Here is a 17,260-nt window from a genome sequence, read left to right as displayed (position 1 = left end):
GTTTCCTGATGTATCTATCGATTAGCATCGATAAAATGATATTATTCAACGCAAGCAGCTTCTTTAAATGCAAATGAATAACCGTTGTATCAAAAATTAAGATAGAGCCTCATATGAATTGTGAAGCCCACCATCTAAAATGATGAGCTGTAGGTGACATTCTAAAATGATATCGTGCATATTTAAAACAAAACAGAAATTTGAATTTTCAGAGTGGATTAATATTAGATAACCTCAAAGGTCGGTGTTTTGTATAAACAATAACTAGTAAATAAGAGATAAGGAGAGATTCACTTTGATGTAATCTTTGTCGAGCCAGAGACCTGTTGGTAAAGTGCATGGATCTGTTGACTTATATAATTATACATTGATTTATGATAATTGTGTTAAGTTAGATTCATCCATGCCTACATTCAACAGATCATCACTGTGAAAGATCATCATGGATAATATCACTCACAGCTCAAAGGAAAAAAAAAGGTGAAGACCCAAGTTTAACCCAACCAGTCACGAAATTTGTTGTGACGTCATAACGTCACAACGGTGCCTTCTAATCATAAGGTGCCCAGTTCGAGTCACTCCAAGATTAATGTATGTCGTCCAGTTACAGAGTTGTTGACAATTGACAATTCATAATCATGGACGTTAAATACGAATCTGAAAGACTGATTTCGGTCAGTTTGCGGCTTTGATAAGCCAATGAGGCTTCTTCGCGAGTTCCTGCTTGCAGTAGGGATCTAAAATACATACAATACATACATACATAATCGATAGAGCGCCTTACAGGAATTACATAGTTTTGGATTAGTAACTTAATCATAAGAAGGCTGATGTTAAAATAAAAGGTTGATGAAGATTTAATCCTCAGCATTCTAATTACTCTTACAGTGTTTGATCGAGAGTTCAACATAATTTTTTGTATTGTTTTTAAATAAAAAAGCTAGATTTGTGTTATCAAACTGATTGAGTGAGTTCTGTAACACGGTGTAACAATACAGAGAGCCCTGTCTATATTATTAAGTTTTATACACTGGAAAGTCCAGAGAAAGGATATTTTCTCGATGATGTTGAAGATTGAGGTTGTGTCACAATCTTCAATTGAGGTTAGTAGCCTACTGTAGAACAGAGCTGTGGTTATAACAACTTACTTGATGTAGTCTCTGGTAGTCAATGATCCTGTTGTTACACAACAGTGTTGTACCAGGAACTTGCACACAGAGTTCCAGGGCTTCTTAGAGCTTGGTCGCTGGAGCATGCAGTCACTTAAGATTGAGTGAGAGTGCTATGCTGCTTGAGTTAGGGTTATTGTCAGTCATGTGAATGTCACTGTCACTACAGATGATAGAATATAAATGACGTTAGACTTCAATTCTTTGAGGCATCGTATCACCGTTTTTCAACATAAAAACACGAACGGTTGATTCGTTTTTGCATGTTTCAGGTTTGCTCCGAGGAAGTCGTCTCGATTATAACCACCGCTTCTTGTCTGTCTATTGTGCTCTTAAAGCAACATGTTTTTTTTATTTTTTATATATATATATATTAAGCACACACTGAATCAGGGACGTAGCCAGGGGGAGCAGGGGGAGCGCTGCTCCCCCTTTCAGTGTCGAAAAAATGTTAAAAACTGTTATTTTATTAGCATGGTATCTTGCCAGTGCTCTTTTGATCTTGAATACTCGTCAGCTCCGTTAGCTCGATTATAATCGTAGTAACGTTCACGCCTACTGATTCAGCTCCTTACTTAGTTTGGCAGTTGCAATTAGCTAACTTTAACCTATAGCGTATTACAAGCCCACAGTTGGCCACTGCGTATAAAATACATATTGCCTACCTAACCGCACTCGATGGTGTGTCACGAACTGTATGCACAACGACGTCGACTACGTGCGTTCTCTATGATTCGTCTTACGTTGTTGCACAAACAGCATGTTATGAAGCTAAGCTAGCAATCGTACGTGATGCGCGCTTCCTATAAATAATTATTACCCTGCTAATACACTGTGATAACGATATTTGTTTTTAGGCCACTGCACATCTGGCTGTCTTAAAAAATATGAAAGTTTATATTGCCTATCAGTTAAGTTCATCAAATGTATGAAAGTCCAGACATTGGACAATAAACAAGAATCATTCTACTGGAAACATTGTAAAGAGCACTATGTGTGTTTTTCTGATACAATATGTAAAAGAACATGTAAAATAATTCAAACAGGAAACAAAATCTGCTGATAATATGATATCATATGATAATGATGAAACTGGCAAAACATTGCACCAGATCGCATCTAAGGACCTCCATGACCTTAGACCCCTCCCCCATGTCAATCGCAAAATGTGCCCCCCCCCCTTTCAAATTCCTGGCTACGTCGCTGCACTGATGGACTTGCGTGGTTCGTTTTTATGTTCCATCTTATTCAATTAACAATCCTTGCACACTGTCATTCATATATTTTATATTATCAATTTTTCGCCGGTAAAACCACCTCCAAAAGTAGCTGTATGTGCATGCACTCGTGATATCCCTGGTTGGGGTTGTTGATAAGTAAATGGCAGAACAAAGTTCACAAAGCTCGTTATTGCAATCAAATTATATCTTAATTGGTTAATATTAAAAGAGAAGATATGGTGAGCAGGTTATTAAGTAGTCAGCTGACAGAGATCAGCCAATCAGCGACGAGCAGAGTATATATAGTCGTTGACGATATCTACTTGAGAGATTGATCGAACATTCACCTTTGGCACGGTTATTCGAACGATTGGAAACTAAACCACTATTTGGTACCTGGACCCAGGCACGGATTCGGGAGATTGGGTGATGAGTGGGTTTACATAAGAAGTTATAGTACAGCTTTGCACGTAGAAATATATATAAATATATATATATATATAAACCTCATTTATATTAGCATAAATATGCCTCAGAATGCAACATTTATGTGAATGTTTTCTTTTGAGGAGCCTTTTCCAATCCTGAATTCCTCACTGCCTGGGCCGATTGACTAATCATTACGCCAGACAAATTTAGATATTTCTGATCTATTCTTTACATATATGAGTTAAATTACTACAAAGGTGATCAGTATATTGACTCTTAACATGCTAGAAAAGTCGAATAATGGTCAACCATGTCCATTTCCACTTGCATTCCACTGCTACCCTCAAATAATTTCCCTCTTTATCACATCATATCGTCTATAGTTTGTCCATTCTCATTGTATTGAAATGATTGGGGTTCTTTGGAAAAACATTGAGTGACTTTAACTTTTGGCGTTCTTCCGTTCAATCAAAATTCTGTTCACTTCAAGTTGAAATGAGCAAACAGTTCCGGAGGATGGAACTGAACTCGACCCATAATCCTTTGCAATATGGATTTTACTGGTGCAACCTGAATTAGTCCCAAATTTCTTTGAGTTTTTCAATTGTTTATCATGTCTTCTTCTTCTTCACCTGAAAGGATTCTCATAAGAGAATCTAGCCTTTTGTTGTCAAGATATTATTTAACTATCGCCTCTAGTCTCACCCACAACTCATATCATTGCTGTGTACATCTTTTATCATTCTATTGATATACAGGCATATTACGTGCATAGAATAGCATTCATCGATTCCAATCTTAATAGATCCACATCTAGTTAATAGTAAACGCAGCGCTCGAGTACTTTTGAACGGCTGATATGACAAAATAAACACATTAAGGCATAAATATCAGATATGAATTGTATTATCAAATAAAGTTGTTTGACTGTGTAAACTATAAACCACGGACTTAGGTGAACCAGTTACAACTATAGACTGACTCCTATGCCTACCGATAGCTATTTAGCGTCCAGGTTTGCATATTAGACATACACGGCACCATCTACTGTAGTCAATTGGATTTCTTTATTCCCGTTTTTATATGCTTTCATTTCGTGATTTTCATTTGTTATTTAAGATTAAAAGGACTCTAGACTTAAATTCTACTCTGGATTATAAAACTACAAGGCAATGATAGCAGGCGTTTATACATACAGGGGAAGGTAACGGTGTAAAGGACTAAATTCAGAAGAAAAAAAATTAATAGTATGACTGACATGACAAAATAAACACAACAAGGCAGAAATATCAGATATGAATTGTATTATCGAATAAAGTGTTTGATTATGTCAACTATTAATCATAAACTTTAGAACCAGTTACAACTATAGACTGATTCCAACAGTTGTCTGTTTAGCGTCCAGGTTCGTGCATCAGAACGTCACATGACCTACATGACGCCATCTTATCAATTGCATGTTCTTCATTACCGTTTCCGTGTGGTTTTTTCGTGATTTTCGTCAGTTTTTTTAGAGGATTATAGGATTCCAGACTCAAATTCTACTCTGCATGATAAACCCACAAAGTGATGATCGTACTGGTAAGTAACGTACAGGAGGCAATACTGGCGTGAAGCTATATATGTACTGATATACTAAACACGTCATGAATAAGGCAGGCTGTGTACTGATATGCTAAACACGCCATTAATAACATAGACTATGTTCTGACATACTCAGCACGTCATTAATTAATTAATTAATTTATTTGTTTTGCCATAAAAATACAAAGTGGAGGGAAGTCTTCCATTAAGCTTAACAATGTGGAAGGCTCCCTGAAGGAAGAAAAGGTAGGAATATATATATATATATATATATATATATATATATATATATATATATATATATATATATATATATATATATATATATGTATAAATACATATACATAAATAAAAATAAAAATTAAATGTTCAATATATATATAGTAATTACATACAGGTATACTTTGGTAGTAGTCAGTAACTAGCTATTATTTCCTTACAGAGCCAGCTTCTTAAAGGATGTGACTGACTTTTTACTCTTTAAATCGTTCGTTAGAAGATTACATGTTTTTGTTGCACGGTTCTGTAGGCTTACAGTTCCAATGGTGGTATTGTAGAGGTTATAGTGGGCATGATTAGCATGCCTCGTGTTACGAATATGTACATTTCTGTTACTGGTTAAAAAATAGTCAAAGGCAGCTGGTGGGTAATCCATTCCAGGTCTTGTAGGCAAATAATGCAAGCTTAACTTTAATGAGATCGTACAATTTTAGTAAGTTGAGTTTCTTAAATAGGGGGCTGGTGTGCTCACGTGGGGCTGAGTGTGTTATGTGGCCATTTGCTGCCTTTTGGAGTAATATAAGATTGTTTAGCTTGGTGTTGTATGTACCAGACCAAATAATGGAACAATTAGTGAGATGCGGGACAATCATGGTCTGGTATAGTGTTCTGAGTATGTTTGCGATAGATAATATATCAAATTAGATAATATGTCAACATTCTGTGCAATTATACTGCATTTAGTTGATATGTGGTTGCGCCAGCTAAGTTTACAACCAATATTAACACATTAGAAACACGAAGAAAATACTGGTGTCATCAGCAAAGAGAATGATTTTGGCTAGTTTGGAGACATGACAAATATCGTTAATATATAGAATAAATAATAATGAAGTACCTAAGACTGAACCCTGTGGAACGCCGCAACGAATTTTAGCAAGATCGGATCTACAGTTTTAACACAAGGTATACTGATATCTGTTCGAAATTGTTGAGAGTAGTAATAACACAGAAAATGTACTGATATACTTAACACGTCATTAAAAACACAGCCAATGTACTGATATATTAAACACGTCATTAATAACACAGGCTATGTACTGATATATTAAACACGTCATTAATGACACAGGCTATGTACTGATATACTAAATGCGTCTTTAATAACGCAGGCTATGTTAAATGTATGACAACCGCTTACTATATGAACAAGGTGTCTTCAAGACTATTTCAATTTATAAGAATTATGATCCATGTCTGACTGATAACATTTCAATGTCGATTTAAATATTTCATTAATTTAAAGTGAATAATTTTTTAAGCTCTTGTTAGTTTAACTATTATTATTTAAATCCTTGTTATATAAAAGTTCATTCATGCAGCTACAACATATCTCTTCCAACCAGAACATGTTCTATCCTTTCACTTTCTTGCTGTCAGACCAGATCATAAATATACTTCCAGTGAGTGCTGTCGAAACAGACATTTAGAATTGTAATACTTTTATAGTAAGCGTTGGTATAAGTTAGGCCTATATGTGGAAAGTTTGTACAAAGAGAACATTGAATAAGTTAGAATAGGCTTACCCGGTTGGAATGTGATTCTATTAGCTCTGTGAAACCACGGTGAAACATTACAGTATTTGTAAACTCTACAAACTTTCAGATAATCCGGAATAATATAAACAGATTCAGTTTCTGAAGTGAACTGTTCTTTAGGAATTGTTGTCTTTGTATGTAAGTTATCACGTGACTGAAGAATTTTGCTTTATCAAGGTGACCAAAACGATGCATCGTACATGTTATATTTTGCAATTATTGGAAAATATAATCATTTGAGATTCAACTTATTAGGCTTATTAAGGAACCGTAAAACTATTTTCCTCTGACAAAATGCAGGCGTACACCGCTTAAAGCAGCAATTTAACTTAGGCTAGCAATTTTACAAAGATAGGCTAATATTAAACCCAAGTGATAACATTGGGTCATCTTACTCATTAATTTCATCAAATGAAGGTTACCGAGAGGTGAGGGGGGGGGGGAGGGGAAATTCGATTCGATCTTCAACGTTAACACTTCGTCACGTGCACGATTTGTATCGCTGTATTAAACACATTAAAGACCAAAATGGAAAATTTTGAGAAACGAAAGCATCACGTTTTGAAATGAACCTTAACTATAGTCAAACTAATGAGCTATCGATTAGCATCGATAAAATGATAATAATCAACTCAAACAGCTTCTTTAAATGCACATGAATAACTATTGTAGCTACAATTAAGAAAGAGCCTCATATTCACTGTGGAGCCCGCCATCTAAAATGATGAGCTGTAGGTGATATTCTAAAAGGATATCGTGAATATTGATAACAAAACAGAAAGTTCAATTTTCAGAGTAGATTAATATTAGATTACTTCAAAGGTCGATGTTGTATGTAAACAATAATTAGTAAATAAGAGATAAGGAGAGATTCACCTTGATGTAATCTTTGTCGAGCCAGAGACCTGTTAGTAAAGTGGCTGGTTCTGTTTACATTATACATTGATTTATGATAAGGTTGTTAAGTTAGTTTCATCCATGCATACTGCATCTATATATTCAACAGATCATCGCTTTGAAAGATAATAATGGATAATAAAATTCAATTGACGTCATTCTATTATGACGTCATTGTGACATCATAATCAATAGAGAGCCTTTCAGTAACTACATAGTTTTGGATTAGTAACTTTACCATAAGAAGGCTGATCTTAAAATAAACGTTGATAAAGATTTAGCATCAGCATTCTAATTACTTTTACTGTGTATGATCAAGAGTTCAACATGATTTTTTTTTATTGTTTTTTACCTAAAAAGCCAGATTTGTGTTATCAAACTGATTGAATGACTTCTATAGCATGGTGTAACATTACAGAGATCTCTGTCTATATTATTAATTTCTTATACACTGGAGAGTCCAGAGGATATATTTTAAAGGATATTTTCTCGATGATGAACTATAGATGACGTTAGACTCGAATTATGTGAGGCATCGTTTCACAGTCTTCAACATAAAACGACTTTGCACACATAACCCAGAAAGCCAGTGAGCTTTTTGTGATTCATTTCCAATTGAGATTATAATCCCAAGCTTTTGTCATTGTTGATTAAATTGATCAGCAATATTATGCCACTGAATGTGGACCTACCTACTTAATATATTAACTTACCATGTTTACAAGCTATTAGTAGCTTACAAGCTTGTAGTAAAAATCAACTCAAGCCCTGCCACCTAATAAATGTGCATAATATCAATTTGAACATACATTATCATGTACCCGCTATCTACCAACACCTTCACACAAAGTATGATTCAATTCTGAAAATCTTTACATTTGGCCATGTGATCTCATTAACATTATTAAGATGAGCACCAAAATCAATAGGGCTCTTCTTCTCACTATGGCGCATACATTTACCAAGTATGACTCCAATCCAACTTGTCGCTGTTCAGTTACCGTGTTTACAAGCTATTTTAGTGAAAATCAACTTAAGCCCCGCCCCCTTATAAATATGCATAATATCAACTTGAACATATATTACCATGTACCCATTACCTACGAACACAGTAATACCAAGTATGAATAAATTCTGACTTTTGGTTGCGGAGTTATAAGCATTTGGAGATTTTCACTTTTGACCCCGTGACCTCATTATTATTCATGGTGTGAGTTTTTTTGCACTTTCAACTTGTTTATACTTTCTTCGCTCTTTTTTTCGTCATAATAAAGGATTCTCGTAAAAGAATCTAGCGTTTTCTTGTCAAGATATATTATGTAACCATCGCCTACAGTCTCATGCAAAACTTATATCGTTCCCGTGATATACAGGCATCTTACGTACGTAGGATAATATACATCAAACCAACTTAAATCTTAATAGATCCACGGATAGTTAGCAGTAAACATGTATGCAGCAAGTACCTTGAACGGCTGATATGACAAAATAAACACAAGGCATAAATATTAGATATGATATATATTATCAAATAAAGTCTTTAATTCTGTCAACTATTAACAACAACCTTTGAAACCAGTTACAACTATAGATTGATTGCTATCGATATCTATTTAGCGTCCAGGGTCGTATGTTACAACATCACATGACATACACGACGCCATCTTGTCAATTGGATGTTCTTCATTCCCGCTTCCATATGTTCTTCTTTCGTGATTTTCACGTGTTTTTTTTTTTAAGGATTAAAGGATTCTAGACTAAAATTCTACTTTGGGATGATAAACCCGCAACGTGATGATCGTACTGGTAAGTAACGTACATGAGACAGTAATGGTGTGAAGCTGTATTTTGATATACTAAACACGTCGTTAATAACACAGGCTATGTACTGATATACTGAACACGTCACTAATAATACAGGCTATGTACTCATATATAATTCACGTCATTAATAACACGGGCTATGTACTGATATACTGAACACGTCACTAATAACACAGGCTATGTACTCATATATTATTCACGTCATTAATAACACGGGCTATGTACTGATATACTAAACACGTCATTAATAACACAGGATATGTACTGATATACTAAACACGTCAATAATAACACAGGCTATTACTGATATACTAAACACGTCATTAATAACACAGGCTATGTACTTATATAATAAACACGTCATTAATAATACAGGATAAGTACTAATATACTAAACACGTCAATAATAACACAGGCTATTACTGAAATACTAAACACGTCATTAATAACACAGGCTATGTACTTATATACTAAACACGTCATTAATAATACAGGATACGTACTGATATACTACAAACGTCATTAATAACACAGGATATGTACTTATATACTAAACACGTCATTAATAATACAGGCTATGTACTTATATTCTCAACATGTCATTATTAGCACAAGCTATGTACTGATATACTTAACACTTCATTAATAACACAGGTTATGTACTGATATACTAAACACGCCATTAATAACACAGGCAATGTACTTGTATACTAAACACGTCATTAACAAAACAGGCTATGTACTGATATATACTAAACACGTCATTAATAACACAGGTTATGTACTGATATTCTAAACACGTCATTAATAACACAGGCTGTGAACTGATTTACTAAACACGTCATTAATAACTCAGGCTATGTACTGATATACTAAGAAAACTGATATAGTAAACAAGTCATAAATAACACAGGCTATGTTAAATTTATGACAACTGCTTACTATATGAACTTGGCGTCTTCAAGGCTATTTCAATTGTTAAGAATTATTGAATGTCTGTATGATCATATTATAATTTCGATTAAATATTTCAATAATTTGAAAGGAATAATTTTAAGCTGATGTTAATCAAACTATTATTATGTAAATCCTAGAATTTTAATAGTTCATTCATGCAGCTACAACATATCTCTTCCAATCAGATCATGTGCTAGCCTTTCAGATTATTGCTGTCAGACAGACCAGATCATAAATATACTAACAATGAGTCCTGTCGAAACAGACATTTAGAATTGTAATACTTTCATTTCAGGTATTGAGCTTTTAAGCTTAGGTCTAAATTAAATGTATGAATCAGGATGGAAACGATTTAAAACATTCCTCAAGGTAAAGGTTTAATTTGCAACTATATGCATGAGAGACATGCAGTTATCTTACTTTCTATCCGTATGGAACAGGGATTATATTATATGGTAAGAATATGGACAATTGAATAAGTTTTACTATAAATCTAGTGGGAAGTTCATGAAACATGATATACGTTAGGCCTATATGTGGGAAGTAAAGAGAACATTGAATAAGTTAAAATAGGCTAACCCGGTGTTAATGTGGTTCTCTCAGCTCAGTAAAACCATTGTGAGCATTACATTAGTTTTAAACGCTACAAACTTCCTGATAATCAGGAAGAAAATTAATATTAAATAATATATTGAACAGATTAAGTTTATTAATATACTGATATTTATGGATTTTTGTCTTTGTATGTAAGCAATCACGTGACTGATGTCTTTTGCTTTATCATAGTGACCAGAACAAAGAATCGTAAATGTTATTTTCTGAAATTATTGGACAAATATAAATAATTTGAGATTAAACCTAATTGGCTTATCAAGGAACCGCAACAATTAATTTCCTCGCCCGAAGTTCAGTCGTACCGCTTGAAGCAGCAGTTTAACTTAGGTTTGCAAATTTACCCTGGTAGGCTAATACTATACACAAGTATGTGTATTAATAACGGGTCATTTTTTTCTTTAATTTCATCAAATACTGGTTTCTGAGGGTATGATGAACAAATTTGATTTGATCATCAAAGTTAAAAATTTCGTCACGTGCGCGCTTTGTATAACACACATTTAAAGACCATGTTTAAAATGTTTAAAAAAGAAAACAGATTTTTACCAAACTTTTTGCAATAAACCTTTATTACAGTTTGATCTGATGTCATTAGCGATTAGTATCGATAAAATAGTAAAAATCAACCCAAACAGCTTCTTTAACATGCAAATGAATAAACGTTGTATCTACAATTCAAACAGCCTCGCAATATTGTGAAGCCCGCCATCTAAAATAATGAGCAGTAGGTGACATTCTAAAAGGATATCGTGAATATTGATAACAAAACAGAAAGTTGAGTTTTTCAGGGTGGGTTGATATGAGATTACTGCAAAGGTCGATGTTTTGTGTAAACTATAAATAGTAAATAAGAGATAAGGAGAGATTCACTTTAATGTAAACTTTGTCGAGCCAGAGACCTGTTGGTAAAATGACTGGTTCTGTTAACTTATATAATTCTACATTGATGTATGATAATTTTGTTGGTTTGATTCATCTATGCATACTGTATCTATATATTCATTTTATCGTCGCTTTGAAAAATACTCATGGGAAAAAAAAAGTGAAGACCAAGGTAAACGCAATCAGTCACGAAAGTTGTTGTGACGTCATAATCGATAGAGAGCCTTACAGTAATTACATAGTTTTGGATTAGTAACTTAAACATAAGAAGGCTGATTTTAAAATAAACGTTGATAAAGACTTAATACTCAGCATTCAAATAACTCTAACAATGTATGATCGACAGTTCAACAGGAATTGTTGTACTGTTTTTAAATATAAGCTAGATTTGCGTTATCAAACTGATTGAGTGACTTCTGTAACATGGTGTAACTTTACTGAAAGCCCTGTCGATATTATGAACTTGTTTTACACTGGAAAGGCCAGAGAAATGTTATTTTCTTGATGACAAAATATAAATGACGTTAGACTCGAATTCTTTGAGTCATCATATGACCGTCTTCAACATAAAAACACAAACGATAGATATGAAACTGTGTTTTACTTCTGCTTTTGCATGTTTGGGGTCTCGTTTAGAACCACCGGTCCTTGTCTGTCTATTGTGCTCTTAAAGCAACATGAAGTGTATTTGGATACTAAACACACACGGAAGGACTGACGTGGCTCTTTGTTATGTTCCATCTTATTCAATTAACAATCGTTGCACAATATCCTTCATATATTTTATATGATCAATTTGTCGCCGGTAAAACCACCTCCAACAGTAGCGCCATGTAAGTGCACTCGTGACAATCCTGGTTAGTGTTGTTGATAATTAAATGGCAGTACAAAGTTCACAAAGCTCGTTACTGCAGTCAAATTATATCTTAATTGTTTAATATTGAAAAAGAAGATATGGTGAGTAGGTAATTAAGTAGTCAGCTGACAGAGATTAGCCAATCAGCGACAATCAGAGTATATATAGTCGCTGAAAAATCTACTTGAGAGATTGATCGAATATTCCCCTTTGGCACGGTTATTTGAACGAAAGGAAACTGAACACATTTAGTAGTACCAGGGCCCATGCAGGCACGGATCCTGGAGATTAGGTAATGAGTGGGTGTACATAAGAAGTTATTAGTACAGCCTTGCACGTAGAACACGTCATTAGTAACACAGGATATGTACTGATATACTAAACACGTCATTAATAACACAGACTATGTACAGATATACTAAACACGTCATTAATAACACAGACTATGTACTGATATACTGAACACGTCATTAGTAACACAGGATATGTACTGATATACTAAACATGTCATAATTAACACAGGCAATGGTAAATGTATGACAACAGCTTGCTATATGAAAATGGCGTCTTGAAGGCTGTTTGAATTTATCAGAATTATAATCCATGTCTCAATGATGCTTTTCAATGTCGATTTAAATATTTCTTTAATTTGAGGGTAATAATTTAGGCTCATGTTAGTTAAACTATTATTATGTAAATCCTAGTTATTTTAAAGTTCATTCATGCAGCTACAACATATCTCTTCCAACCAGAACATGTGCTATCCTTTCACTTTATTGCTGTCAGACCAGATCATGCATATACTTACAGTGAGTTCTGACGAAACAGACATTTAGAATTGTAATACTTACATTGCAGGTTTTGAGCTTTTAAGCTTAGGTCTAAATTAAATGTATGAATCGGGATGGAAATAATTTAAAAGATTCCTCAAGTAAAGGTTTAATTTGCAACTATATGCATGAGAGACATGCAGTTATCTTACTTTCTATCCGTATGGAACAGGGTATTAACTATGTGGGCAGTATATGAACAATTTTGATACGTTTCACTAAGATAAATATAGTAGAAAGTTCATGGAACATGATATAAGTTAGGCCTATATATGGAAAGTAAAGGGAACATTGAATACGTTAAAACAGGCTAACCCGGTGGGAAGGTAGTTCTATTAGCTCAGTCTTTAAACTCAACAATCTTCCCGATAACCCGGAAAATGTTAATGTTGAAACAATAGAATAAACATATTAAGTTTATGAACTTTACTGAGTTTTAGGATTTTTTCTTTGTAACTTAATTATCACGTGACTGATATTTTTTACTTTATCAGGGTGACCAGAGCGATTAATCGTAAATGTTATTTTACTGAAATTATTAGAAAAATATAAATCTTTTGAAAATCAACCTAATCGGCTTATCAAGGAACCGTAAAAATTATATTCCTCTGCCCGAAATTCAGTCGTACCGCTTGAAGCAGCAGTTTAACTTAGGCTTGCAATTTTACCCTGGTATAGGCTATTATACACAAGTCTTGTGTTGATAATAGTGGGTCATCAATCTATTTAATTTCATGAAATAAAGGTATCTGAGGGAAAAATTAATACATTTGATTTGATCCTAAACGTTAACACGTAGTCACGTGCACGTTTAGTATTGCCGTATTATACACATTAACGACCAAATTGGAATTATGTTCATAAAAGAAAATCAGACTTTTACCTCACATTTGAAATGAACCTTGGCCATAGTCAAACTAATGACCTACATTTTGATCTGATTTCACTATCTATTAGTATCGATAAAATCATAAAAATCATCTCAAACAGCTTATTTAATATGCATATGAATAACCGTTGTATCTACAATTAAGAGAGAAGCCCGTCATGAAAAATGATGAGCTGTAGGTGATATTCTAAAAGTATATGGAAAACACTGATAACAAAATAGAAAGTTGAATTTTTCAGGGTGGGTAAATATTAGATTACTTCAAAGGTCGATGTGTTGTGCAAACAATAAACAGTCAATAAGAGATAAGGAGAGATTCACCTTGATGTAATCTTTGTCGAGCCAGAGACCTGTTGGCAAAGTGACTGGTTCTGTTGACTTATAGAATTATACATTGATTTATGATACTTTTGTTAAGTTAGTTTCATTCATGCATACTGTATCTATATATTCAACAGATCATCGCTTTGAATTATAATTATGGATAATATCACTCAAAGGAAAAGAAAAGTGAAGATCTAAGTTTATCCTGCCAACCAGTCACGAACGTTGTTGTGACGTCATAATCGATGGAGCGCCTTACAGTGTCGATGGAGCGCCTTACAGTGCAAGGTTTGTTGTAATTACATAGTTTTGGATTAGTAACTTAGCATAAGAAGACTGATGTTTATAATGAACATTGATAAGGATTTAAACCTCAGCATTCTAAATACTCTTACATTTTATGAACGAGATTTCAACGTGATTTTTTTTTAATTTTCATTGTTTTGTTTCTACCTTATTAAGTTGAACTAACCGAATGGAAATTTTGCATATTACTCCGATTGAACTGGTATACTTTGATCGTTCAGAGTGACATCCAACAGATTGCCCGCAATAATTGTTTCCAGTTTATATATAAGCACTGACACGCCCCAATTTTATTCACCAAAAATAATGTTTACAAATCAAACTATTGCCATTTTCTTTCGCAGACAAAAAAGCCATACTAATCGATTCTCTGAAGAGCAGGTATAAACTACAATATGACGCAATCCAGCCCATACCGTACATCAAGGACAGACTATATTGTGTTGACAAGGTATTTGTTGAGGGCGGTACAGAGGTCCATATTGTTAAAGGAGCGACGAAGAAGAAAGAAGGACCATGGGTACGTGTGGGCTCGTACAAAGATATCTTCACAGACCCTCGAATGAAAGCCAAACGGCGCATCATAGAAGCAGAAGCCGGGTATGGTAAGTCAACAGTGGCTCTACAGCTCGCCTATGATTGGTGCAATTGTGTAAAGGATTCACCTTTTAAAGACGTAGAGATTCTAATTCTTCTCCGGTTGAGGCAGCTGAACAGCAAGATATCTATCTATCAAGCAATTAAGCTGTTCTTAGGACCAAAAGATCCTCGTATCAAATCAACTGATATTAAAGATATCATTGAAAGCTGTTCTTCTGTTAAGGTACTCCTGGACGGATATGATGAGTTTCCTGATAGAGACGGAGCCACCGGAAGTGACGTAGGACGCATCATTACGAGGAATCTGTTTGGGAATATCGATGTTACCCTGACAACCAGATATCTTCCGAAGGACTATGACAAAGCAAATACAAAGCGAGTGCGGTTAGTTGGTTTTGACGAAAAAGCACGTGACCAGTACATTCGCAAGGCTGTTACCGGGGAGAACGAAGAAAGCGTTGCTAAAATTAAGCACGCTTTAAAATCCAACCCGATCCTTGATGCCCTATGTCAGGTGCCTCTTTTCTTTGTTATGTTTTCTCACATGACTCATGAAAAAGTACTTTTTATGAGATTTAATTCAGTTACAGAGTTTTTCCGCTACATGATGAAGTGTTTCCATAGTCACAAGAGCAATAAATCAATGGATAGGAACACGAGACCACACAATGTTACATATGAGCTGAAATTTACTGAACTGAGTAAGGTAGCATTTGAAGGTCTCTGCGGTGAAAACCAACAGTTATCATGGCATAAGGATGGACTCTGCACACGACTAGGTCAAGGGTTTTGTCAACATTATATTGCAGTTGGTATCTTGGTAGAGGAAGAAGTGTCTAATGTGACAAACGAACAGACTTCTACTACAGACATACAGACAAGGACTGACATAAGGTTCTACCATAAACTATTCTGTGAATGGTTTGCGTCTTTTAGACTGGTAGAAATTGTAGCTGCTACAAGAGGTGCATCTGAGCTGAAGAATGTTCTTGATACAGTGGATCCATTTAATCTTCAGTACCTCTATCGGTTCGCCTGTGGGATTAACCCAGCAGTTGGAAAGAGAATCATAGAATACTTGAAGAGCAGGAAAGACGGTGAGAAGTTTGCCATCCTCTGCATCCTGGAACAAACTGGTGAGGTAGATGGAATCAAGGACACCGTCAGGGATCTGTGTGCAAAGATGATGGAAATCAATGGAGACTCACACAGTAGACTACTACAGAGGTCTACCATACAGCTACTGGAGATTGCTGCCAGATATGACGTAAGTATTAATAATAAAGTACTATTTTACTCGCTGCATGGATTGAATTGGTAGACATATTTAGCTGAATGCCTATATGTAACCGTGACACAATTCAATTTATAGTAAACACACTCTGACAAATTTAAACCCAAAGTAAGATTCCTGATAGCATCTTTCATGCTCTCTTCACGTGATGGAATCATGGTGGAAATGTATGCTGAATGTATACTGTATAGTACAGTTAAAAGAAATATAAACATAACATTAACAACAAGACCATAGACTTCATTTAACCAGCAGGGCGTTGTCACTTAGTAAAGTACAGATCATTGGTTTAAAAACAAAAGGAAAACTTCTTTAAAAAAAAACGTCTAAAACGAAAGATACACACTGATAGAGTTTTACAAGGGAGGGTGGGGTGCCTGATTCAGATATATAGAGAAGACCACCAAGACTATGAGTAAAACCCCGTTTGAATATGGCATCTGAGAGAAAGTTCATGGGCAACCTAACAATCCCTACGGTAGTACGACCCAGACAAAGTGGCATTTGAGGTTGAGGTGGGGTTGCCGAAGGAGTTAATAATATTTATTGGTATATTTCTGCTTTTACGATCAATTGGATCATTTCGAAACGCAGATTTATAATTTAGTGTTGATGCGATTAGGATCCATTGAATTTAACTTCGGATTGAGCTCGATAGGGGAGGGGAAGGTAATGTTTCATTTAGAATTTACAACCGTTCTTTTAAGCTCGTTATTATAAACTGATGTGGAGAAGTCAATTCATTTTCAGGTTGGCAAGAAACACGT

At 34.7% G+C, this 17,260-nt stretch overlaps 1 protein-coding gene across 3 annotated transcripts in view; it reads left to right on the top strand.

Moving 5' to 3' along the window:
- Positions 1–8,723: 8,723 nt before the first annotated feature.
- The window catches only part of LOC139969974 (uncharacterized), a 92,281-nt gene continuing 83,744 nt past the window's right edge, over positions 8,724–17,260 (top strand). The window contains exons 1-3 of one of the 3 annotated variants that reach the window (XM_071975458.1): positions 8,724–8,922; positions 14,428–14,581; positions 14,944–16,466. In XM_071975458.1, the coding sequence (XP_071831559.1) occupies positions 14,539–14,581; positions 14,944–16,466 (1,566 nt within the window). In that variant the 5' untranslated portion in view covers positions 8,724–8,922; positions 14,428–14,538. The remainder of the gene's footprint in view (positions 8,923–14,427; positions 14,582–14,943; positions 16,467–17,260) is intronic. The other 2 variants (XM_071975460.1, XM_071975461.1) reach the window with 2 other exon arrangements.

Source organism: Apostichopus japonicus, chromosome 7 (genome assembly GCF_037975245.1).
Source record: "Apostichopus japonicus isolate 1M-3 chromosome 7, ASM3797524v1, whole genome shotgun sequence".
Taxonomy (NCBI): Eukaryota; Metazoa; Echinodermata; class Holothuroidea; order Aspidochirotida; family Stichopodidae; genus Apostichopus; species Apostichopus japonicus.
This window is presented reverse-complemented; position numbering and strand designations above follow the sequence as displayed.